The sequence below is a fragment of the Coregonus lavaretus genome (genome assembly GCF_964263955.1).
Source record: "Coregonus lavaretus genome assembly, chromosome: 7".
Taxonomy (NCBI): Eukaryota; Metazoa; Chordata; class Actinopteri; order Salmoniformes; family Salmonidae; genus Coregonus; species Coregonus lavaretus.
The window spans coordinates 48,283,833-48,310,841 of record NC_139994.1 but is presented as its reverse complement, the minus strand read 5'-3'; the positions used below and the strand labels follow the sequence as shown (position 1 = coordinate 48,310,841).

General features: G+C 41.9%; 2 protein-coding genes across 2 annotated transcripts in view; both read left to right on the top strand.

Moving 5' to 3' along the window:
• The first annotated feature begins 211 nt into the window (after positions 1-211).
• LOC311131935 (uncharacterized protein) lies at positions 212-1,991 on the top strand. The gene is made up of 5 exons (XM_084165044.1): positions 212-308; positions 626-681; positions 1,161-1,230; positions 1,477-1,642; positions 1,906-1,991. Exons 1-5 carry the CDS (start codon positions 276-278, stop codon positions 1,983-1,985), a joined length of 405 nt encoding a protein of 134 aa, XP_084021170.1. The 5' UTR covers positions 212-275; the 3' UTR covers positions 1,986-1,991.
• Positions 1,992-8,759: 6,768 nt separating this feature from the next.
• Positions 8,760-27,009, top strand: part of LOC311133087 (adipose-secreted signaling protein-like) — a 43,328-nt gene continuing 25,078 nt past the window's right edge. Inside the window, exon 1 of the mRNA XM_084166522.1 lies at positions 8,760-8,958. The gene's annotated coding sequence lies outside the window, so the exon portion shown is untranslated. The remainder of the gene's footprint in view (positions 8,959-27,009) is intronic.

Here is a 27,009-nt window from a genome sequence, read left to right as displayed (position 1 = left end):
TGTTTTTGCTTTAAGTAACCATCAGTCTTATGTAACCATACCAAACATAACATATCATACTAATTTGAGTGTTCCGGATTTACTTTTAATATGTTACATCTAGTCTATTAGACCAGGCTTTCCCAATAGAAAGTGAAAGTTGCATACTGAACTGAAAGAGCTAAAGGGCTCAAGCAACTATATAAATGGGTAGAGGCAGCGTACCTCCATTCAACTTTGAAGAAGAAGACTAAGAAGAATAAGCTATATCAGACAGAGATTCTTACATTTACAAAATGGGCGGAATCTACAGTTATTTCTACCCAGAGGTAAGTAACCTACATTTTACTATTCTTACTATGTTTTTTCTTCACTAAGATCCTTTCTGTTGGCAAATAGTCTGTAATCTGAAATCTATTTTACAATATTCTTAGAGAACATCCACAATTTCATAATTTCAAGGTGACGCATGCATGAACGTATGCATTCTCCAAACCAGACCATAAAATGCAAGATTTACATTTAAATGCATTATTTGTTGCTTTTCAAAATAGATACATGATCAGGAAATATAAGGGGAGGGGGCAATCCTATATGACTACTTCTCACTCATTAGAGTGAACTAACTTAGTCTGTTTTGCACCAGTCTTCAGAGGAAATCACAGTTGTCCCTCAGACAGAGACCTATCAGGACACAGACAGGTGAGCCTAGAGTTTCTCTTTTTTTTTTTTTTTTTTTGTTGCCTTTATTTAACCAGGTAAACCAGTTGAGAACAAGTTCTCATTTACAACTGCGACCTGGCCAAGATAAAGCAAAGCAGTGCGATAAAAACAACAACACAGAGTTACATATGGGGTAAAACAAAACAAAGTCAAAAATACAACAGAAATACATATAATATACAGCGTGCAAATTTAGCAAGTTATGGAGGTAAGGCAATAAAATAGGCTATAGTGCAAAATAATTACAATTTAGTATTAACACTGGAATGATGTGCAAGAGATGATGTGCAAATAGACTCTCTCTCTCCTTGGTCAAGTCAATCAATCAAATTAATTTACAAAGCCCTTTTTACATTAGCAGTTGTCACAAAGTGCTTTACAGTCTAGGCCCCAAAGTCTAAACACCTCTGTCTAACTTTCACTTTCACTATAAGTAAACTTCCCCTTTCCCCACCCAGGTCACCAGAACAACAAGGTGATAAGACTAACACAGGGAATTTCCTGGGGGGATCTCCAAGAGCCTTAGGTGTAAGTAGGCTTAACTCTAACACTGTATTTGACTGAAACAAAGGCCAACTCATGGAAATTGTGTTAATGAGAGTGGGGTTTTCCCCCCTCATCAAAGCATCTGATTGGGTTAACATTTAGGGGAAATAGTTATGGGTTTGTTTTTATATTATTATATTATTGAAACTTTTTAAAATGATATATTCTGACTTTTGTTCATAACCCGTGTTTCTCTGATTATTAAATATCTGTGTGCTTTTTATTAAGGCTGACAACAACATTGAGGATGTGGACAAGTTCAATGTCTTTGTTAAGTGTGCGGGAAAGACCTTGGATATAGACGTGTTCCCTCTGGAGAGAATCGCAGTTCTGCTGGAAAATGCATGTCAACAGGCAGGAAAGAAACGCTGCACAATGAAACTTGTTTACAACGGTAGGCTATCCATCTATCCACCTGATACATCCTTTATGAGTTAAAGCAGTATGCCAGTTATGTTTATTTCATATGGATTGTTGTTATTTTGTTATTGTTTACCGATGTCTAACAAGGTAATGAGAATCTTACATAGGTTAGGTAATTCACAGTTAAAAACTTAGCTGTAAAATATTTGTATACTAAGATATAAATGTAAAGCGTCTTTCTATAATAAATACAAAAACAGCTTCTAAAATATGTGTTTGATTACTTGTTTGCAGGGGAAACGCTGGATGAGAACAAAACAGTGAAACACTATAAACTACGAAGAGGAAACTCAGTCAACCTCATTCATGCCTAATAAAAGTACGTAGCCTAAGTCAATGTGTTACTTATTCTTACTGTATGTGTCATCATAGCTGCAGAAAGCAGAATATAAAATTAATTGGCTATAAGATGCACTACACAATTGTATATTCCTGTCAAAGCTGAAGAAAAGTATAAGATACACTACTCATCATTTGTATTCTATAGTATCATCACCTACCATTATATAAACTACTCTTTGAATGCTGGTGCCCTAGCATTACATTCTACCATTAGTCCTACCTGCAATTTTGTCCTGTCGATTTGCTTTTAAAAATAAAACTGATATTTATCCACACTTGTGACAATTGTAGGCTATTTATTCTACAAGATCACAATGAATCTTCAATTCGTATAATGTTAAGAAGATAAAACTAATGCAAGAAATCATCAGGATACAACTGCAAACTAGGTTATAATTCAATATTGAGCTAATAGGCCTCATGGTTCCCTGACAAAAAGGTCTAGTCCTAGACCAGGCTTCAAATGACCGCTAACAACTCGGCAGCGAAACTGTGAAATTTAGCGTACTTCATAAGCCAACTTACATCTAAGACCTAGGAGGCCAAATTATATTTCTTACTTCAAATAACTTACAAGTCGTGTGAACATGCACATGGTGCGTGAACTCACGTGTTTACTGAGACATAAAATGGCAAGCGAAAAAAAAACATGTGGGCCCTATAGGCCATTTCTAGTGCGTCATACACTTCATTTTCTTTGACCAAAACATATTAAACAGGAATGCAATTATGCTATACAATTGTTTGTTTGTAGTTCAAAATGAGTCTACTTATTACTTATTTTCTAATTGCTTACAAGCTTACCTCACCTGGCAGTTTAGGCTACCATATGAACTAACCAATGGGGGGAAAAAGCCTGTAGGCCCTAGGCCTAGCTCATAATTTTTTTGTGCATCAATAACCACAACATTTTATTTTACCAAAACACGTTAAAACCTGAATGGAATTATGTTTATTGTTCAAAATGTGTCAGATATTTTTCACTTTGGTCATATTTGTCAGCTTTCTCTTACCTGATTGGCTACGTGGATCTGGGGCCTACTCCAGAATGGCGCTCTTCTCTCAATGCGCCATGTGCAGTGTTGCCAACTCCTCAGTAAGTAAAGTAGCTGCTGCTCGTTGAGAAGAGTAAGAACGATACGTGCTTTCACGTCAGAGTCTCCAAAAGTCTTCAATAACATAAGAAAAAGTCGCTAGATTTGTCGCCAGTCGATTTTTTGAAAATGTGTCACTAGAGGGGTCTGAATACTTGCTAAATATAGCAACAAAGTTGCTAAATTGGCAACACTGGCCATGTGGTGGGTTTAATCCAAGAACCAAAAAATTAGTTTTTCATTATGGAGCGCACCATCTAAGTAGTCTAATTACTATGCCCAAATAAAGATAAATTAAGCTTTCATTAATTAACGCAACGGTGACTAACGCTTCGAACACACTGACTGTGTTATTATGTTTTCGTACACCAGAAGTACATTCATTTCCAATGGAACGCTGCGTTTGCCTTGCAGCATTGCGTTGCAGAGGCAGTTGCAGTGCGTTCTGTATGGTGCATACATTGGATTAATCGAACGTATGCGTCAAACTGTATGCGTAAAGGGGTTGACAGAAATGGTAGCAGAAGGTGAATGTTGAACTTTTGTTGCACACATATCTAGATGATGCTGTATACTATTTTGCGCAATGACGCAGTCGATGTGTTCAAAGCATTAATTTTACCAATTCGGATCCAGTGGTGGACGCATCACCATGTACACCTATTCCCGCCGTTCCTGTACCATGAGTGATCGATCATCACTACCTCTATACTCAATAAAGATTCTTGCATCCGGGTAATGTTGACTTATACACTCTTTTTCCTGTTCCTTGCTATCTGGGATCCTTGGGACGTCAGTACCCTATTAAAATGTTAAATGACATTTAAAATTGAAATGTTAAGGTTAGGGTTAGGTAAGGGTTATGGTTAAGGTTAGGTTTAGGGTAGGGGTTAAGGTTAGGGTTTAGGGTATGGATGTCCCACGGATCCCGGATAGCCCTTTTTTTCTACCTTTCCTTATATGCTAGTTTATAAGAGGGCAATTCCAACTATTTTAAAATAATACAATACACCCTAATGATTCAGTCTATGCTATAGGCTACTCATATATATATATATATATATATATATATACATATATATATATATATATATATATATATATATATATATATATATATATATATACAGTGAGGGAAAAACGTATTTGATCCCCTGCTGATTTTGTATGTTTGCCCACTGACAAAGACATGATCAGTCTATAATTTTAATGGTAGGTTTATATGAACAGTGAGAGACAGAATAACAACCAAAAAATTCAGAAAACACATGTCAAAAATGTTATAAATTGATTTGCATTTTAATGAGGGAAATAAGTATTTGACCCCTCTACAAAACATGACTTAGTACTTGGTGGCAAAACCCTTGTTGGAAATCACAGAGGTCAGACGTTTCTTGTAGTTGGCCACCAGATTTGCACACATCTCAGGAGGGATTTTGTCCCACTCCTCTTTGCAGATCTTCTCCAAGTCATTAAGGTTTTGAGGCTGACGTTTGGCAACTCGAACCTTCAGCTCCCTCCACAAATGTTCTATGGGATTAAGGTCTGGAGACTGACTAGGCCACTCCAGGACCTTAATATGCTTCTTCTTGGGCCACTCCTTTGTTGCCTTGGCCGTGTGTTTTGGGTCATTGTCATGCTGGAATACCCATCCACGACCAATTTTCAATGCCCTGGCTGAGGGAAGGAGGTTCTCACTCAAGATTTGACGGTACATGGCCCCGTCCATCGTCCCTTTGATGTGGTGAAGTTGTCCTGTCCCCTTAGCAGAAAAACACCCCCAAAGCATAATGTTTCCACCTCCATGTTTGACGGTGGGGATGGTGTTCTTGGGGTCATAGGCAGTATTCCTCCTCCTCCAAACATGGCGTGTTGAGTTGATGCCAAAGAGCTCGATTTTGGTCTCATCTGACCACAACACTTTCACCCAGTTCTCCTCTGAATCATTCAGATGTTCATTGGCAAACTTCAGACGGGCCTGTATATGTGCTTTCTTGAGCAGGGGGACCTTGCGGGCGTTGCAGGATTTCAGTCCTTCACGGCGTAGTGTGTTACCAATTGTTTTCTTGGTGACTATGGTCCCAGCTGCCTTGAGATCATTGACAAGAGCCTCCCGTGTAGTTCTGGGCTGATTCCTCACCGTTCTCATTATCATTGCAACTCCACGAGGTGAGATCTTGCATGGAGCCCCAGGCCGAGGGAGATTGACAGTTCTTTTGTGTTTCTTCCATTTGCGAATAATCGCACCAATTGTTGTCACCTTCTCACCAAGCTGCTTGGCGATGGTCTTGTAGCCCATTCCAGCCTTGTGTAGGTCTACAATCTTGTCCCTGACATCCTTGGAAAGCTCTTTGGTCTTGGCCATGGTGGAGAGTTTGGAATCTGATTGATTGCTTCTGTAGACAGGTGTCTTTTATACAGGTAACAACCTGAGATTAGGAGCCCTTTAAGAGTGTGCTCCTAATCTCAGCTCATTACCTGTATAAAAGACACCTGGGAGCCAGAAATCTTTCTGATTGAGAGGGGGTCAAATACTTATTTCCCTCATTAAAATGCAAATCAATTTATAATATTTTTGACATGCGTTTTTCTGGATTTTTTGTTGTTATTCTGTCTCTCACTGTTCAAATAAACCTACCATTAAAATTATAGACTGATCATTTCTTTGTCAGTGGGCAAACGTACAAAATCAGCAGGGGATCAAATACTTTTTTCCCTCACTGGAAAAAAGGATGGCATTGGCGTTTCTCTACAAGTAGGGTGAATCAACATGTTTTTTCTACTTGCACAATGCACACATACACCCACACACAGAAATCAGAACCATGGACAGCCACATCATATTCAGCTTACGTTGATTGGACTAAATTGTTTTTGGTATCTTTTAGTTGTCACTGTATTAGACTAAGCATACAGTTGAAGTCGGAAGTTTACATACACCTTAGCCAAATACATTTTTCACAATTCCTGACATTTATTAACTAGTAACAATTCCCTGTCTTAGGTCAGTTAGGATCACCACTTCATTTTAAGAATGTGAAATATCAGAATAATAGCAGAGAGAAAGATTTATTTCAGCTTTTATTTCTTTCATCACATTCCCAGTGGGTCGGAAGTTTACATACACTCAGTTAGTATTTGGTAGCATTGCCTTTAAATTGTTTAACTTGGGTCAAACGTTTTGGGTAGCCTTCCACAAGCTTCCCACAATAAGTTGGGTGAATTTTGGCCCATTCCTCCTGACAGAGCTGATGAAACTGAGTCAGGTTTGTAGGCCTCCTTGCTTGCACACGCTTTTTCAGTTCTGCCCACAAATGTTCTATAGGATTGAGGTCAGGGCTTTGTGATGGCCACTCCAATACCTTGACTTTGTTGTCCTTAAGCCATTTTGCCACAACTTTGGAAGTATGCTTGGGGTCATTGTCCATTTGGAAGACCCATTTGTGACCAAGCTTTAACTTCCTGACGGATGTCTTGAGATGTTGCTTCAATATATCCACATCATTTTCCTTCCTCATGATGCCATTTCTTTTGTGAAGTGCACCAGTCCCTCCTGCAGCAAAGCACCCCCACAGCATGATGCTGTCACCCCCGTGCTTCACGGTTGGGATGATGTTATTCGGCTTGCAAGTACCCCCTTTTTCCTCCAAACATAACGATGGTCATTATGGGCAAACAGTTCTATTTTTGTTTCATCAGACCAGAGGACATTTCTCCAAAAAGTATGATCTTTGTCCCCATGTGCAGTTGCAAACCGTAGTCTGGCTTTTTTATGGCGGTTTTGGAGCAGTGGCTTCTTCCTTGCTGAGGGGCCTTTCAGGTTATGTCGATATAGGACTCATTTTACTTTGGATATAGATATTTTTGTACCTGTTTCCTCCAGCATCTTCACAATGTCCTTTGCTGTTGTTCTGGGATTGATTTGCACTTTTCGCACCAAAGTACGTTCATCTCTAGGAGACAGAACGCGTCTCCTTCCTGAGCGGTATGATGGCTGCGTGGTCCCATGGTGTTTATACCTGCGTACTATTGTTTGTACAGATGAACGTGGTACCTTCAGGTGTTTGGAAATTGCTCCCAAGGATGAACCAGACTTGTGGAGGTCTACAATTTCTTTTCTGAGGTCTTGGCTGATTTCTTTTGATTTTCCCATGATGTCAAGCAAAGAGGCACTGAGTTTGAAGGTAGGCCTTGAAATACATCCACAGGTACACCTCCAATTGACTCAAATGATGTCAATTAGCCTATCAGAAGCTTCTAAAGCCATGACATCATTTTCTGGAATTTTCCAAGCTGTTTAAAGGCACAGTCAACTTAGTGTATGTAAACGTCTGACCTACTGGAATTGTGATACAGTGAATTATAAGTGAAATAATCTGTCTGTAAACAATTGTTGGAAAGATTACTTGTGTCATGCACAAAGTAGATGTCCTAACCGACTTACCAAAACTATAGTTTGTTAACAAGAACGTTGTGGAGTGGTTGAGAATCAAGTTTTAATGACTCCAACCTAAGTGTATGTCAACTTCCGACTTCAACTGTAGGTGATTTGATTATGTTGAAATGATGAAGTTGAAATGTTGCTAGAATAGTGGAAGCAGCTTCTGTTTTCTTTGTAATTTGTGGTAACTCTTAGTGGTTCTAAGTCAATGGTTGTTTAGTAGTCCAAAAATGTCAGAAACATGAACTTGCTTGACCATGCTGTAGGTCATGTAACTGTTTGTTACATGAAATATGCTTTGTGGACATCACCCAATGGTGATTGCTCTCCGGTTTTGTGATGAAACAAAGCTATGGTTGGATTTATTCTGTCACTGTGTCTTCTTATTGTCTTTGCCTTTGGCCTATATATCACAGTGGCAAGGCATATGAACTAACAGGTTATGGAGCAAACAAAGCAATGATCACAACACAGGTTGTAGCCTAATACAGTATGGCTTTTTTTTCTGGCTTGGCTTCCCCAGTGATTTTACCCATGTACCGCTACTGACCATTATGTCCGATTGTTTAATGCAAATTCAAAAACATTTGTACCTGGGCAAATTATTAGATGGCCTGCAAAAAAAATTAAATCCGAATGGACCAGATTGACGCGCTCTCCCCACTATTTATTGTTTCTGCATTGAGGATTCACCCTCTTTAGATAATTGTTTTGTAACTTATATGCAAAAAAAAAACGTTGTTTTGAGCTCAAAAATAAGTAGTAGCAGAATGCAGATCAGGGAGCCAAACGAACGGCTCTTTCACCGATGCGATTAGGTTCCCAACGTTAACCAAAAAGATCCGTTCAAAAATAGCCGTTCGTTCGCGAACGACCCATCACTATATAAAACCCTGATAAGAGTAGAGACGCGTTGGTTTTTATCAACTTCCACTGTCCTCCAAGAGTTGCTGAATCTCATCCTCACGACGGTCAGCAACAAGAAGCGGCCACAAAGGGGCGACATCATACCATTAATGTAGGTGGGTGGAAAGAGACTTTATCGACCGATGCACCTTTGACAGTTCTTAATGTAGACCTTATTTGTGTGAATTAAACGTCTGATCGTATATATACATACATAAACAACATTGACAAACGCTGTAATTCACTGTAGATCATAGCTACTTCTATTTCCTAAATTGGATAGCAAACCACGTGACCAATGCGGAAGTTGTCGCCGGTAGAAACCAGCGAAAGGGGAGTAGGTCCCTAGTCCTAGCTCAGTGGAGTGGATACATTATTCGTTCATCCTTCTGTTTATTCATTGTTTGAGGTCCCATATTATTTTGCCTCTCTGTGACTTGGATACAACCGAAACGGACACTAACTGCACTGTGTGCATTTAGCCTCAATTGCAGAATTTACAAGGTGAGTTCTTGCCTTCTTGGAGACCAAAATATGGCTACATACGGTGATAATTATTTCCAAACTGAGTTTGCTACCATAGAGATCCTATATTAAATTACTAATTATGTGGTTGCCACTTGCCAAAGCCCTCAGCACAGTCGTAAATTTGTATCATACTGCGAGTGCGACGAGGCAGCAAGTGTCAATAAATATAGAAATATCAGACTATAAACGAATCTTTGTACAGAAATACAATATTTTTTACTGTTGCAGATTGACTAAATGTACATTAACATACGTAAATCTACCAAAAAGTTTAGTTAACTAGTAGACTAAACTTATTTCAAGTGAGAGAAAGCCATTTTAGAACCCACAATAGTCACTGGGAGCGTTAGTGATTTGTTACTGCTCTAGGTGGGGGGGTTTGGGAAACCCTGCTCTAGGCTACTGTAGTAGCCTAAGCAGTCTGTCTCGTTTTGCATAGGCTATGGCGCTCTTGGATTGAATGGAATACTGTATTAGTAGGCTATAGGCAGTAGCGGGGTGTGGGTAAAATCAAAGCCCCCCCACCCCCCCAAAAAACGCCATATTACAATCAATGTGTTTGTGATAATTGCGTTGTTTGCACTATAACCTGTTATCAGTGGTGGAAAAAGTACCCAATTGTCATACTTGAGTAAAAGTATAGATACCTAAATAGAAAGTTACTCAAGTAAAAGTGAAAGTCACCCAGTAAAATTTTACTTGAGTAAAAGTCTAAAATTATTTGGTTTTAAATATACTTAAGTATCAAAAGTAAAAGTAGAAATCATTTCAAATTCCTTATATTAAGCAAAGCAGAGGCACCATTTTCTTGTTTTTACAATTTACGGATAGCCAGGTGTACACTCAACACTCAATGAATTTGTGTTTATTGAGTCTGCCAGATGGAGGCAGTAGGGATGACCATGTGTTCTCCTGATAAGTGCATGAATTGGAGCATTTTCCTGTCCTGCTAAGTATTCAACATGGAACGAGTACTTTTGGGTGTCAGGGAAAATGTATGGAGTAAAAAGTACATTATTTTCTTTAGGAATGTAGTAAAGTAAAAGATGTCAAACATATACAGTGCATTCAGAAAGTAAATGTATAAAAAATAATGGACAAAGCGAAAACCGGTTTTTGTAAGTTTATAAAAAAAAAAAAAAAAAATAGAAATACCTTATTTACATAAGTATTCAGACCCTTTGCTATGAGATTTTGAGCTCAGGTGCATCCTGTTTCCATTGATCATCCTTGATATGTAGAATGTGATTGGAGTCCACCTGTGGTAAATTCAATCGATTGGACATGATTTGGAAAGGCACACACCTGTCTATATAAGGTCCCACAGTTGACAGTGCATGTCAGAGGAAAAACTAAGCCATGCGGTAAAAGGAATTGTCAGTAGAGCTCTGATACAGGATTGTGTCTAGGCACAGATCTGGGGAAGGGTACCAAAACATTCCTGCAGCATTGAAGGTCCCCAAGAACACAGTGGCCTCCATCATTCTTAAATGGAAGACGTTTTGAACCACCAAGACTCTTCCTAGAGCTGGCCGGCCAGCCAAACTGAGCAATCGGTGGAGAAGGGCCTTGGTCAGGTAGGTGACTCTGACAGAGCTCCAGAGCTCCTCTGTGGAGATGGGAGAACCTTCCAGAAGGACAACCATCTCTGCAGCACTCCACCAATCAGGCCTTTATGGTAGAGTGGCCAGACGGAAGCCACTCCTCAGTAAAAGACACATGGAGTTTGCCAAAAGGCACCTAAAGGACTCTCAGACCACGATAAACAAGATTCTCTGGTCTGATTAAACTAAGATTGAACTCTTTGGTCTGAAAGCCAAGCTTCACGTCTGGAGGAAACCTTGCACCATCCCTACGGTGAAGTGGCAGCATCATGTTGTGGGGGTGTTTTTCAGTGGCAGGGACTGGGAGTAGTCAGGATCGAGGGAAAGATGAACGGAGCAAAGTACACAGAGATCCTTGATGAAAACCTGCTCCAGAGCACTCAGGACCTCAGACTGGGGTGAAGGTTCACCTTCCAACAGGACAGCGACCCTAAGCACACAGCCAAGACAACGCAGGAGTGGCTTCGGGTCAAGCCTCTCAATGTCCTTGAGTGGACCAGCCAGAGCCCGGACTTGAACCCGATCGAACATCTCTGGAGAGACCTGAAAATAGCTGTGCAGCGACGCTCCCCATCCAACCTGACAGAGCTTGAGAGGATCTGCAGAAAATAATTGGAGAAACTCCCCAAATACATGTGTGCCAAGCTTGTAGCGTCATACCCAAGAAGACTCAAGGCTGTAAACGCTGCCAAAGGTGCTTCAACAAGTACTGAGTAAAGGGTCTGAATACTTCTGTAAATTAGATTTCAGTTTTTTTAGTAAATGTTTAATACATTTGCGATGTGCTTTGTCATTATGGGGTATTGTGTGTAGATTGATAAGAATTTAATCAATTTAAGATTACGGCCGTAACATAACAAAATGTGGAAAAAGTCAAGGGGCCTGAATACTTTCCGAATGCACTGTAAATAGTAAAGTACAGATACCCCAAAAAACTACTTACGTAGTACTTTAAAGCATTTTTACTTCAGTACTTTACACCACTGCCTGTTAGTTCATATGCCTTGCAACCGTGATATATAGGCCTAAGGCCGAGACAATAAGAAGACACAGTGGCAGAATGAGTTCAGCCACACCTTTGTTTCATCACAAAACCGGAGAGCAAAGAAATCAGGAGCTGCCTCCACTATTCCAGCACCATTTCAACTTCAACATTTCAACATAATCAAATTACCTATGCTTAGTCTAATACAGTGACAACTAAAATATACCAATTATTTTTTTGTCTAATCAACATAAACTAAATATTGTGTGTGTGGGAGTAGAAAAAAAATGTTGACTAATCCAATGCCGTCCTCCTCTCATGTTGATGAAACGGTTTATGTCATACAATACATATATTTTTTGTTGTCCTAGGCTACCTGGCTAAAATGCTTGCTCGCTAGCCTAACTTCCTTTCATGGGCAAAGTTAGCTAGTTAACATTAGCCTTCTACATCTAGCTACATATTGAACTTCCATCCTCTCAGGCCAAGGGCACAATGTATGAATTAATGGTTGGATCAGAATCGCCTTTATAATCATTGGCCAGTACAGAGAAGTAAAGGGGAATTTCACCCTGGGGGAATCTGAGCTTGTTTTCATCATGTCTAAGGCATTTCAAGGACAGTGAGATGTGTTTCACACATAATTACCTAGGAGGAGGGCAGGTCCGAATGTATGTTGTCCTGCTTTGTGGCATTTTGCGAAGGCTCTATGTTATACTGATTGCACTATATGTTTTTTTGTGGGTGTAGATATGATTGTCCTTGTTCGATAGACGTCTTTCAGTGTTGTTCCTATCGGCGGATTCATTGCTAAGTATACAAGCATACACATTTTTTCCAGTCTCTGAAAGACTACAACTTGTGTTGGGCGGTGCTTCATGCTCTGGCCCCCGTCCCTCCCCCAAGGTGTGCTTTTTTGAAAAGGGGGCGGACACTAACAACAATCCTTTGGTCAAAACTGAAAGAACTGACCGAACACAATGGCTTCAAGTGATTCCTCTCATCAACACGAATTCGACAATGGTCATCTATTAACTACATGATGACATTCAACCATACATGTTTCAACCGGTATAAAGCGAAGAGGATTCGAAACAAAGAGTTGGATTTAGCTAACGTTAGAAGCTCAGCTACAGCCGATGCCAGCACCAAGAGGGCAGATGACAAATGAATTGCCTAGCTAAGTAAGTTATTTTTCCTACAAGCCACCTAGCTAACTTTAGTTTATCTACTGAAACCCATATTGTGTATTGCTGGCTAACATACTACTGTTATACAGTGGGGGAAATCGATTTATTTTTCTGTTAAGTTAGCTAGCTACACAACTACCAGTAGCCATATCTATGACTAAAAATAGAAGAGGTTTTACAATCAGCGATCTTATGTATCTCGATTGTAAAACCTCTTCGTTTTAGTCGTAGATATGATTAGCTACTAAACTGCAACCTACAATGTTACAACCAGCCACCTAAAGCTAGGTTTACCAGCAAACGTTAGCACATGACTGGAGTTGGCTAGCTAGTTAGCCTGGCGCCTGCTAACTTGTTATGCGCCACGCCTCACATTTGTAACTTGTTAGCAAACGTGTAACATCAGCAACTGTAAATCATTTTACTAGCTAGCTATGTAACATAATTGATGAAGGTTGACACTGGTTATGATTATGACCTTGGATGCATTTCAATCTCACAAAATTATAGGCATGACGCAAGATAGGATTCCAAACAGAGTAACAAGTATTGCATATTCAGCAAGGTAAGTTTTCTAGCAAACAGTGAGGAGAAACAATAATAAAATGTACTGTTGTAAATCTCTAAAACTGAAGCTGGTTGTACTATAAAATATTTGCCTAAGCATGCCTGATAGACATGGCTGTAGGTAGCTACTGTCTGCCTACTTACCTAGGCTCATTTGCACAGTCTGGTCACCGTGCAAAGGTTGAGAGTTATGCTATATTTCTTTCTATTAGGCTAGATATTGTTGTAATGTAATCTCTGCCTGTGCACATGTGCATCAATGGCGCCTGAGGAGATGGCTGCCGTTTTACGGGCTCCTAACCAATTGTGCTTTTGTGTTTTTTTTGCGTTATTTGTGACTTATTTTGTACATAATGTTTCTGCCACTGTCTCTTATGATCAAAAAGAGCTTCTGGATATCAGGAAAGCGATTACTCACCTCGTACTGGATGAAGATTTTTTCTTTAACGAGTTGGACGCGAAGGATTTACTTCAGACACCCGACAAGGCCCAAACCCCCATCATTCGCATTAAGAAGAGACAGAGATATCGGGGACGTAGTTCGGGGTGCCTTGTAAGGATCCGACGGCGAGTGGGTAATCTGTGCCTTCCATCAGTCCTGTTAGTCAACGTACAATCATTGGATAATAAAATGGATGAGCTTCGATCAAGAATACCCTACCAACGGGACATTTAAAACTGTAATATCTTATGTTTCACCGAGTCGTGGCTGATCGACGACATGGATAGCATACAGCTGGCGGGGTTTTCGGTGCATCGGCAAGATGGAACAGCTGCCTCCGGTAAGACGAGGGGTGGCGGTCTGTGTATATTTGTAAATAACAGCTGGTGCACAAAATCTAATATTAAGAAAGTCTCGAGGTTTTGCTCGCCTGAGGTAGAGGATCTCACGATAAGCTGTAGACCACACTATTTACCAAAAGAGTTTTCATCTATATTCTTCGTAGCTGTCTATTTACCACCAGAAACCAATGCTGGCACTAAGACCGCACTCAACGAGCTATAAGGCCATAAGCAGGTCCATGAGGCATACCGCCCCAACGTGATCAAGACAAAGGAGGTGATTGTGGACTACAGGAAAAGGAGGACTGAGCACGCCCCCATTCTCATCGACAGGGCTGTAGTGGAGCATCTTGAGAGCTTCAAGTTCCTTTGTGTCCACATCACCAGCAAACTATCATGGTCCAAACACACCAAGACAGTTGTGAAGAGGGCACGACAAAACCTATTCCCCCTCAGGAGACTGAAAAGATTTGGCATGGGTCCTCAGATCCTCAAAAAGTTATACAGCTGCACCATCGAGAGTATCCTGACGGGTTCAAATCAAATCAAATGTTATTTGTCACATACACGTGTTTAGCAGATGTTATAGCGGGTGTAGCGAAATGCTTGTGCTTCTAGCTCCGACAGTGCAGTAATATCTAACAATTTCACAACATATACGTAAAACACACTAAACTAGTAAGGAATGGGATTTAAGAATATATACATATATGGACAAGCAATGACAGAGCGGCATGGACTACGATACAGTAGAATATTATAGAATAGAATGCAGTATATACATATGAGATGAGTAGTGCAAGATATGTAAACATTATTAAAGTGACTAGTGTTCCATTTCTTAAAGTGGCCAGTGATTTCAATAGGCAGCAGCAGCCTCTAATGTGCTAGTGATGGCTATTTAACAGTCTGATGGCCTTGAGATAGAAGCTGTTTTTCATTCTCTCAGTCCCAGCTTTGATGCACCTGTACTGACCTCGCCTTCTGGATGATAGCGGGGTGAACAGGCAGTGGCTTGGGTGGTTGATGTCCTTGATTATCTTTTTGGCCTTCCTGTGACATCGGGTGCTGTATGTGTCTTGGAGGGAGGGTAGTTTGCCCCCGGTAATGCGTTCGGTAGACCGCACCACCCTCTGGAGAGCCCTGCGGTTGCGGGTGGTGCAGTTGCTGTACCAGGCTGTGATACAGCCCGACAGGATGCTCTCAATTGTGCATCTGTAAAAGTTTGAGGGTTTTAGGTGCTAAGCCGAATTTCTTCAGCCTCCTGAGGTTCTGTTGCGCCTTCTTCACCACACTGTCTGCGTGTGTGGACCATTTCAGTTTGTCGGTGACGTGTACGCCAAGAAACTTGAAGCTTTCCACCTTCTCCACTGCGGTCCCGTCGATGAGGATAGGGGGGTGCACCCTCTGCTGTTTCCTGAAGTCCACGATCATCTCCTTTGTTTTGTTAATGTTGAGTGAGAGGGTATTTTCCTGGCACCACACTACAAGAGCCCTCATCACCTCCCTGTAGGCGGTCTCGTCATTGTTGGTAATCAAGCGTACTACTGTTGTGTCGTCTGAAAAATTGATGATTGAGTTGGAGGTGTGCTTGGCCACGCAGTCATGGGTGAACAGGGAGTACAGGAGGGGGCTGAGCACGCACCCTTGTGGGGCCCCAGTGTTGAGGATCAGCGAAGTGGAGATGTTGTTTCCTACCTTCACCACCTGGGGCGGCCCGTCAGGACGTCCAGGACCCAGTTGCACAGGGCGGGGCTCAGACCCAGGGCCTCGAGCTTAATGATGTGCTTGGAGGGTACTATGGTGTTGAATGCTGAGCTATAGTCAATGAACAGCATTCTTACATAGGTATTCCTCTTGTCCAGATGGGATAGGGCAGTGTGCAGTGTGATGGCGATTGCATCGTCTATGGATCTATTGGGGTGGTAAGCAAATTGGAGTGGGTCTAGGGTGACAGGTAAGGTAGAGGTGATATGATCCTTGACTAGTCTCTCAAAGCACTTCATGATGACAGAGGTGAGTGCTATAGGGCGATAGTCATTTAGTTCAGTTACCTTTGCTTTCTTGGGTACAGGAACAATGGTGGCAATCTTGAAGCATGTGGGGACAGCAGACTGGGAAAGGGAGAGATTGAATATGTCCGTAGAGAGATTGAATATGTCCGTTGCATCACCGCCTGGTATGGCAACTGCTCGGCTTCCGACTGCAAGGCACTACAGAGGGTAGTGTGTACGGCCCAGTACATCACTGGGGCCAAGCTTCCTGCCATCCAGGACCTCTATACCAGGTGGTGTCAGAGGAAGGCCCTAAAAATTGCCAAAGACTCCAGCCACCCTAGTCAGACTGTTCTCTTTGCTACCGCACGGCAAGCAGTACCGGAACGCCAAGTCTAGGTCCAAAAGGCTTCTTATAATGTAATAATATAATAATATGCCATTTAGCAGACGCTTTTATCCAAAGCGACTTACAGTCATGTGTGCATACATTTTTACGTATGGGTGGTCCCGGGGATCGAACCCACTACCCTGGCGTTACAAGCGCCATGCTCTACCAATTGAGCTACAGCTTCTACCCCCAAGCCAAAAGACTCCTGAACAGCTAATCAAATGGCTACCCGGACTATTTGCATTGCTACTGCTACTCTCTGTTTATTATCTATGCATAGTCACTTTAACTCTACCTACATGTACATATTACCTCGATTAACCTGTGCCCCCACACATTGACTTTGTACCGGTACCCCCTGTATATAGCCTTGCTACTGTTATTTTACTGCTGCTCTTTAATTATTTGTTATTTTTCTGTTTTTCTTTTTTTACCTAACACTTATTTTTCATAACTGCATTGTTGGTTAAGGGTTTGTAAGTACGCATTTCATTGTAAGGTCTACACCTGTTGTATTGGGCGCATGTGACAAATACAATTTGATTTGTATGCATGTTCAACTATCCTAATGTTGATGTTATGCTGGCATGGTTCAACTGTTGTTCCAACTGTACAATAGAGTATTATTGTTTGTTTTTTGGTCTTACAGACAATACCTTGTGGTGCCTGGGCTTCTTCCTGGAGTTGATTTCTAAATATAATTCCTTTCCCTGCGTGTCATTGTAGCAGAACTCTATCCTGTGAACTGTATCTCTCTCTCTCTCGGGATTAGACATTATGCTGGATTTCAAGCAGATGACTCATGAGAAGTTGAATAGCAGTTTGATCATAATAAACACTCCTCCCACAGCTTTACAAGTATTCCCTGAACTTACTGTGTGTTTCTTTGGAATGGCAATTTCATCATGACCACCTCTCCCATCATCTGCTGATCACCAGTTCTCTTAGCTACAGATTGTTAAACCAGATAATGTGATTTAACCAAAGATTTTTGTTACCCATTACTGGGAGTTAAAGGATAGGTACTGTTTGGTGTAGCACAGAGAATTTGACCAAACTTGCCATCTTCATCCTCGATTCAGGGAAACTGGAGTCTCATAAAATGTCCATATCCAGATGCAGGGGGTCAGTTTGAATTTAGAAAATGCTCCGTTATTAAAATAAATGTTCTGCTCCATAAAGTAATCCAACAATATGTGCCCCGCCATTGTCTATTTCAAGTCTTCTCACTCATTGATCAAGACAGGTCTCTGTCATCATGACATGCAGCACTTTGGGGTGGACACCCACCTGTCTCGATCAATTAGAGAAGACTTGAAATAAACAAGATGTCGGCTAAAATCTTTGGGTAAATCATTATCTGGTGTAACAACCTGCAACTACAGTTCTCTGCACTTGTGTGTCACTACACCTGAGACACACTGAACTGTACTACACTGTTCATACACATTTTTTGTATGTTACTTTTACCATATAACATTGTTGTTTAATACCCAGTTCTCTTGAGTTAGCATTAAATTGTGTACACTCTCTTGTATTATAGATTTTGACAAATTAACAAACATTCTTTGGATATCTGAATGTCTAGCATCTGTTTGATGCTACAGAGCCCTGTACTGCTTATATAAATATCTTCTGTGAATCCATAAGGGCAGACAAATTTCAAAGATTGATAGAACATATCCATATTTATTTGATGGTGGTTCTACACTCTAAAAATATGGGGTTCAACAAGAGTTCTTCTAAGATCCTCAAAGTTATTTGAAGAACCTTAGGGTTCTTGGCACTGAAAATGGCCCCCAAAAGGTTCTTCCAAGAACCCCATAGGAGGTGGGGTTCATCGAGGAACCTCCTTAGTTGGTGGGGGTTCTTGCAGGAACCTAACTGCCCAACTGAAAAAGGTGCAGGCACTTAACTGAAAAATGTAAAGATCTCCTCAATTAAAGGTAAGGTTTGTCCCTTGTACGATCTAAATTGATTTTGTTTTATGATGATACCATGTAGCACACCTGATTCAAATAATTAGCTGGTTGATAAGCTAAACCAGGTTAGTTACAACTGGGGTTGGAGTGAAAATCTACAGGAGGGTAGCTCTCCAGGAACATGGTTGGAGGCCCCGGTATATACAGGCAGCCCAATTCTGATATTTTTTTCCACTAATTGGTCTTGATCACATCAGATATTTTCCAGAACTGATCAAAAGACCAATTAGTGAAGTAAATATCAGAATTGGGCTGCCTGTGTAAACAGTCATACACTCTAAAAAGAAAAGCTTCCTGGTGTATCCTTTAGGGGTTCCCTCGAATTGAAACTGTGGGGGAACCCCTATAAATTCTTCAAATAATCCCTTTTAATGGATCCTCGAATAACCTTTTGAATAAACTTTTGGGGTAAATTTTTTAACTATCCCTCCCCTGTTGTTGTTGTTGTTGTTGTTGTTGTTGTTATTAATAATAATATGCATAACAATAACACAATATTTTAGTTCTCAGTGTTTACTCCCAGCAGAGCCCCAAGTCCAATGGGTATATCTTCTGCCGTGTTGTTATTGTGTTGATGTTCTCCGTATCCATAGCCAGAATGATTTTGCAGTGCATGGTGATCGAACAGGTTTCCTGTTATATTCATCAGAGGTGTAAGGAGGGTGAAGTCTGTGAATCCAAAAAATTGTAATTATACAGATGATTAACAAAACATGCACACGACAGTATTCATACCTTGGTTTTTGTGGTGAATGTGAATGGAAAAAACTGTTTTGATAATGGTTAAGTGAAGAGGTAACGGAGGAGGATGGTAAGTGTGATCTACATAACATACCAATACCAATTGACATACCTTTGTATGCCTCCTTGTCTGTATACCTGCAGACACAGACACAAAAGTGAGCAGTTCAGTAATCTGCACCCAATGCAGCTAGCCTTCAACATATTCTTATAGCCTACATATTCTTACCTGTTGATTGAGATCCATTGAATTGTGTCCATTTTCTGTTTTTAGAAAGATTTTCACAAATATGAAAAGATAGATGGTATCATCATAAAACAATATCAATTTAGATCGTACAAGGGACAAACCATAACTGAAAAATGTAAAGATCTCCTCAATTTAAGGTAAGTGCCTGCATCTGCTGTCTTTTCAAATCCAGATGTTTCAGTTGGGCAGTTAGTTGGTGGGGGTTCTTGCAGGAACCTAAGGAGGTTCCTCGATGAACCCCACCTCCTATGGGGTTCTTGGAAGAACCTTTTGGGGGCCATTTTCAGTGCCAAGAACCCTAAGGTTCGTCGAAGAACTTTGAGGATCTTAGAAGAACCCTTGTTGAACCCCATATTTTCAGAGTGTAGTCCTTTATCTGGCTTCGGTACACTGGCAATGGTGGGCTGGGGCAGCTGAGACTCTGTGCTTATGGCGATGGGCTTGCCCTGTCTGTGGTGAACTGCCAGCTGGATAAGACTCTGCCGAAAGCAGTGTAGGGCTTCTTAACCACCAACTGTTTGGTCCTCTTGCAAAATATTTGCTGGTACTGCATGTCTTCTAGAAAGACATGGTTGTGGTCTTAGCATTTTACACTTTTTGTGGAAGTGGCATAGGACAACACGCCTTTGTTGTTAAAGGTATCACCAGAATGGGACCGGCTAGCGTATTATTTAGGGCAGAGGTTCTTAAGCTTTTTCAGCCTAGGACCCAAATGAGAAATTCTGTGTTTTCCTGGGACCCAAGCTTATGAAAACATCCAATTATACGTAAATATCGGTACTTTTTAATTTCCCTTATGCCTAAAATAAAGGCAATATAGACAAAAACAAATAACAATTAAATGAAATACCCATATAAATAGCAATTCATGTTTTATTTTTCCCAATTTAAATACACTCTTACAGATCTGTCTAGGTTGGAACTGTTGCTGTTAAAATACACTGCTCAAAAAAATTAAGGGAACACTTAAACAACACAATGTAACTCCAAGTCAATCACACTTCTGTGAAATCAAACTGTCCACTTAGGAAGCAACACTGATTGACAATACATTTCACATGCTGTTGTGCAAATGGAATAGACAACAGGTGGAAATTATAGGCAATTAGCAAGACACCCCCAATAAAGGACTGGTTTTGCAGTTGGTGACCACAGACCACTTCTCAGTTCCTATGCTTCCAGGCTGATGTTTTGGTCACTTTTGAATGCTGGCGGTGCTTTCACTCTAGTGGTAGCATGAGACGGAGTCTACAACCCACACAAGTGGCTCAGGTAGTGCAGCTTATCCAGGATGGCACATCAATGCGAGCTGTGGCAAGAAGGTTTGCTGTGTCTGTCAGCGTAGTGTCCAGAGCATGGAGGCGCTACCAGGAGACAGGCCAGTACATCAGGAGACGTGGAGGAGGCCGTAGGAGGGCAACAACCCAGCAGCAGGACTGCTACCTCCGCCTTTGTGCAAGGAGGAGCAGGTGGAGCACTGCCAGAGCCCTGCAAAATGACCTCCAGCAGGCCACAAATGTGCATGTGTCTGCTCAAACGGTCAGAAACAGACTCCATGAGGGTGGTATGAGGGCCCGACGTCCACAGGTGGGGGTTGTGCTTACAGCCCAACACCGTGCAGGACGTTTGGCATTTGCCAGAGAACACCAAGATTGGCAAATTCGCCACTGGCGCCCTGTGCTCTTCACAGATGAAAGCAGGTTCACACTGAGCACGTGACAGACGTGACAGAGTCTGGAGATGCCGTGGAGAACGTTCTGCTGCCTGCAACATCCTCCAGCATGACCGGTTTGGCGGTGGGTCAGTCGTGGTGTGGGGTGCCATTTCTTTGGGGGGCCGCACTGCCCTCCATGTGCTCGCCAGAGGTAGCCTGACTGTCATTAGGTACCGAGATGAGATCCTCAGACCCCTTGTGAGACCATATGCTGGTGCGGTTGGCCCTGGGTTCCTCCTAATGCAAGACAATGCTAGACCTCATGTGGCTGGAGTGTGTCAGCAGTTCCTACAAGAGGAAGGCATTGATGCTATGGACTGGCCCGCCCATTCCCCAGACCTGAATCCAATTGAGCACATCTGGGACATCATGTCTCGCTTCATCCACCAACGCCACGTTGCACCACAGACTTCCAGGAGTTGGCGGATGCTTCAGTCCAGGTCTGGGAGGAGATCCCTCAGGAGACCATCCGCCACCTCATCAGGAGCATGCCCAGGTGTTGTAGGGAGGTCATACAGGCACGTGGAGGCCACACACACTACTGAGCCTCATTTTGACTTGTTTTAAGGACATTACATCAAAGTTGGATGGGCCTGTAGTGTGGTTTTCCACTTTAATTTTGAGGGTGACTCCAAATCCAGACCTCCATGGGTTGATACATTTGATTTCCATTGATCATTTTTGTGTGATTTTGTTGTCAGCACATTCAACTATGTAAAGAAAAAAGTATTTAATAAGATTATTTCATTCATTCAGATCTAGGATGTGTTATTTTAGTGTTCCCTTTATTTTTTTGAGCAGTGTACAATAAATAATTTACATTCTGAACTGGAATAAACTGATCACATCTCACAGATGTGTAACAGAACACACACAGGCTCAGTTTTTGATAGTGCAACCCTAAGTAACAGTACAAATGAAAAATGATCAGGCTTACTGTAGAAATTATTGTTGGAAAAAAAGGTCTGTTGGAACTGGTCCTGTTAAAATACAATCAATCATTTTTATTCTGAACTGGAATAAACTGATTGATCACATCACACAGATGAACAATCAATCAAGCAAAGCGTCAATACAGGACTAAGATTGAATCATACTACACCGTCTCTGACGCTCGTCGGATGTGGCAGGGTTTGCAAACTATTACGGACTACAAAGGGAAGCCCAGCCGTGAGCTGCCCAGTGACACGAGCCTACCAGCGAGCTAAATGACTTCTATGCGCTCTTGAGGCAAGCAACACTGAAGCATGCATGAGAGCACAGCTGTTCCGGACAACTGTGTGATCAAGCTCTCCGTAGCTGATGTGAGTAAGACCTTTTTAAACAGGTCAACATTCACAAGGCCACAGGGCCAGATGGATTACCAGGACGTGTACTTAGAGAATGCGCTGACCCACTGACATTTTCAACCTGTCCCTGACCGAGTCTGTAATACCTACATGTTTCAAGCAGACCACCATAGTCCCTGTGCCCAAGAACACCAAGGTAACCTGCCTAAATGACTACCGACCCATAGCACTCACATCTGTAGCCATAAAGTGCTTTGAAAGGCTGGTCATGGCTCACATCAACACCATCATCCCAGAAATCCTAGACCGATGACGCAAATCTCTATTGCACTCCACACTTTCCCACCTGGACAAAAGGAACACCAATGTGAGAATGCTGTTCATTGACTACAGCTCAGTTTTCAACATCATTGTGCCCTCAAAGCTCATCACTAAGCTAGAGACCCTGAGACTAAACAACTCCCTTTGCAACTGGATCCTTGACTTCCTGACGGGGCGCCCCCAGGTGGTAAGGGTAGGCAACAACACATCTGTGACGCTGATCCTCAACACGGGGGCTCCTCAGGGGTGCGTGCTTAGTCCCCTCCTGTACTCCCTGTTCACCCATGACTGCGTGGCCAATCACGACTCCAACACCATCATTAAGTTTGCCGATGACACAATGGTGGTAGGTCTGAACACTGACAACAATGAGACAGCCTATAAGGAGGAGGTCAGAGACCTGGCAGTGTGGTGCCAGGACAACAACCTCTCCCTCAACGTGATGAAGACAAAGGAGATGAATGTGGACTACAGGAAAAGTAGGACCGAGCACAACCCTATTCTCATCGAAGGGGCTGTAGTGGAGCAGGTCGAGAGCTTTAAGTTCCTTGGTGTCCACATCACCAAAAACCGATCATGTTCCAAACACACCAAGACAGTCGCGAAGAGGGCACAACAACGCCTATTCCCCCTCAGGAGACTGAAAAGATTTGGCATGGGTCCTCAGATCCTCAAAAAGTTATACAGCTGCACCATCGAGAGCATCATGACTGGTTGCATCACCGCCTGGTATGGCAACTGCTTGGCATCCGACCGCAAGGTGCTACAGAGGGTAGTGCGTATGGCCCAGTATATCACTGGGGCCAAGCCATCCAGGACCTCTATACCTGGTGGTGTCCGAGGAAGGCCCTAAAAATTGCCAAAGACTCCAGCCACTCTAGTCAAAGACTGTTCTCTCTGCTACCGCACAGCAAGCAGTACTAGCGTGCAAGTTTAGGTCCAAAAGTCTCCTTAACAGCTTCTACCCCCAAGCCATAAGGCTGCTGAACGGCTAATCAAATGGCTACCCGGACTATTTGCATTGACCCCCACCCCCAACCCCCCCCCCCCCCCCTACCTCGACTAACCTGTACCCCTGCACATTGACTCGGTACCGGTACCCCCTGTATATATAGCCTCGTTATTGTCATTTTATTGTGTAACTTTATTATTTGTTTTACTTTAGATTATTTTGTAAATATTTTCTTAACTCTTACTTTTCTTAACTGCATTGTTGGTTAATGGCTTGTAAGTAAGCATTTCACGGTAAGGTCTACAGCTGTTGTATTCGGCGCATGTGACAAATACAATTTGATTTGAAAACACACACACAGTCCTAATGAGAGGTGTGTGGCTGGTTGAAGTTTCCAACATGTTTAGTCAGGACATGTCGTTTTAATTTGTTCGTTTTGATTGACTCATTACTAAGCACTTCCCCGCACAAAACACATTGTGGGCGCTCCTCGTTATTTCTCAAAGTTTGTATGAAACCAAGAGAAACTCATCGCTGTATTAGCGTTTCATGACGATTGAGCTCAGTCAGAACTTGAGTCCATTTGATGACAGTGGTGAGTGATAGAGAGTGGGAATGACAAGTCAGTGGCTGACAGTGCATTATCTGCTGCTGAATGACCGCACTGCTGCAGTGTGTGAGTCGTGGAGTGATCTTCAAGACAACTGCAGAAAAGAGATCTGGTAAACCGCGAAGCACACGGGCATCTCCCACCCCCTTGCACAGCTGCCAAACTGAGCAGAGACACCGCTGCTGAACAGAGAGCGCACTGAACAGAGAGCGCAGTTGTACTTGGCCAAATTATTTCCAATAATTAATGAAATAATTATACATGTACTCTGACACCATTAACAGGTCCGCGACCCACTTTGGGCCACGACCCATAATTTAAGAAAGGCTGGTTTAGGGACAATTGGGGGACATTGGGAGCTGCTTTTGAAAAGACAGATCAGTCAACAAAGTGAATGGGCTGGGGGGCTAAAGAAGGTGTGAAAAGTCTTAGGAAGGCAGTTCTTACATAGTATGAGTTGTTGTGAATGGGAGATTTGGCACCTCAATCGCTCTCATACGCGACAATACATTTACTGTCTAATCACAACCCTGCACAACCAAAAACCCCTTCCTAATCTCAAAGTACTGTCTGTAAACCTCCCCCAGCCCATTGACTTTGACAGGTCATTCTTGTCAGTAACACAAAAATACAAACACTACCCTATTCATGGTAATACCATGCTTACCATGCTAAATTGAGCTATCTTAGCTGTCAGCTTGTAAATATTTTGGCCAACTTACATTCATCTTGTGCAGCACTAGGGGTTGGAAGCGCATGTTAGTGGAATCAGATACAGTGCCTTGCAAAAGTATTCATCCCCCTTGGTGTTTTTCCTATTTTGTTGCATTACAACCAGTAATTTAAATGGATTTTTATTTGGATTTCATGGAATGGACATACACAAATTAGTCTAAATTGGTGAAGTGAAATGAAAAAAATAACTTGTTTAAAAAAAAATCTAAAAAATTAATAATGGAAAAGTGGTGCGTGCATATGTATTCACCCCCTTTGCTATGAAGACCCTAAATAAGATCTGGTGCAAGCAATTACCTTCAGAAGTCACATAATTAGTTAGATTGCACACAAGTGGACTTTATTTAAGTGTCACATGATCTGTAACATGATCTCAGTATATATACACCTTTCCTGAAAGTCTGCAACACCACTAAGCAAACGGCACCATGAAGACCAAGGAGTTCTCCAAACAGGTCAGGGACAAAGTTGTGGAGAAGTACAGATAAGGGTTGGGTTATAAAAAAATATCTGAAACTTTGGACATCTCATTGAGTACCATTTTAATTCCATGATTAAAACATGGAAAGAATATGGCACCACAACAAACCTGCCAAGAGAGGGCTGCCCACCAAAACTCATGGACCAGGCAAGGAGGGCATTAATCAGAGAGGCAACAGAGACCAAAGATAACCCTGAAGGAGCTGCAAAGCTCCACAGCGGAGATTGGAGTATCTGTCCATAGGACCACTTTAAGCCGTACTCTCCACAGAGCTGGGTTTTACGGAAGAGTGGCCAGAACAAAGCCATTGCTTAAAGAAAAAAATAAGCAAACACATTTGGTGTTCGCCAAAAGGCATGTGGGAGACTCCCCAAACATATGGAAGAAGGTACTCTGGTCAGATGAGACTAAAATTGAGCTTTTTGGCCATCAAGGAAAATGCAAACTGGCGCAAAAACCCAACACCTCTCATCACCCCGAGAACACCATTCCCACAGTGAAGCATGGTAGTGGCAGCATCATGCTGTGGGGATGTTTTTCATCGGCAGGGACTGGGAAACTGGTCAGAATTGAAGGAATTATGGATGGCGCTAAATACAGGGAAATTCTTGAGGGAAACCTGTTTCAGTCTTCCAGTGATTTATGCAAGGCTCAAGTTTTCTGTTTTTTTGTCTTATTTCTTGTTTGCGTCTTCAAAGTGGTAGGCATGTTGTGTAAATCAAATGATACAAACCCCCAAAAAATCCATTTTAATTCCAGGTTGTAAGGCAACAAAATATGAAAAATGCCAAAGGGGGTGAATACTTTCACAAGCCACTGTTCTGTACCAGCTACAACATATTACACAATTTAACCACCCCACTAATTGTATTGATCTCTATTAGACTAAGCATACCTAATATGGACATTTCAATATTGTCAGCTTGCTGTTAGCTAACTAGCGCCACTAAATTAGCAGCAAGAATGCTAGCCAGCTGAGACTGGCTCAGAACCAACTAACCAACCATAGACAATTTATACACATGCATCATTGTTACCAACACACAAAGAGTGAGTTAGCTGTAGCGACAATTCTATTTTTAGTAACGGAGTGTTTTCCAGACAAGGTGGAATAGATGGCTACCAAATTGAGATGCTCTTTATTTGGTAACATTAGCTAGCTTACGTTAGCTAACTTCAGTCAAAGATAGAATGAACAAACAAACATGTTTACTCTGCTGACGGTAGCTACCAGTCTAGCAGTGACTACCATGGCATAGGCGAAATTTGTTTGACAGTGTGTATACCAAAATATAGCTATATGATTTAGCTGATGGCTTTCAGAGTTCAGTACAGGACTGTAACATTAACTAGCTAGCTAACTTGCCCAGCTAGGCTAGCAAGCTAGCTAGCCACTTTTAGCTAGCTAGCCACTGGAGGACAACAACACAACAAGATG

Bases quoted from the DNA above. Each gene is read 5' to 3' on its own strand.
- LOC311131935 (XM_084165044.1), top strand. From the start codon at position 276: ATGGGCGGAATCTACAGTTATTTCTACCCAGAG. The intron at 682-1,160 runs GTGAGCCTAGAG...TTCCCCACCCAG, and splicing joins ACCTATCAGGACACAGACAG to GTCACCAGAACAACAAGGTG. The intron at 1,231-1,476 runs GTAAGTAGGCTT...CTTTTTATTAAG, and splicing joins GATCTCCAAGAGCCTTAGGT to GCTGACAACAACATTGAGGA.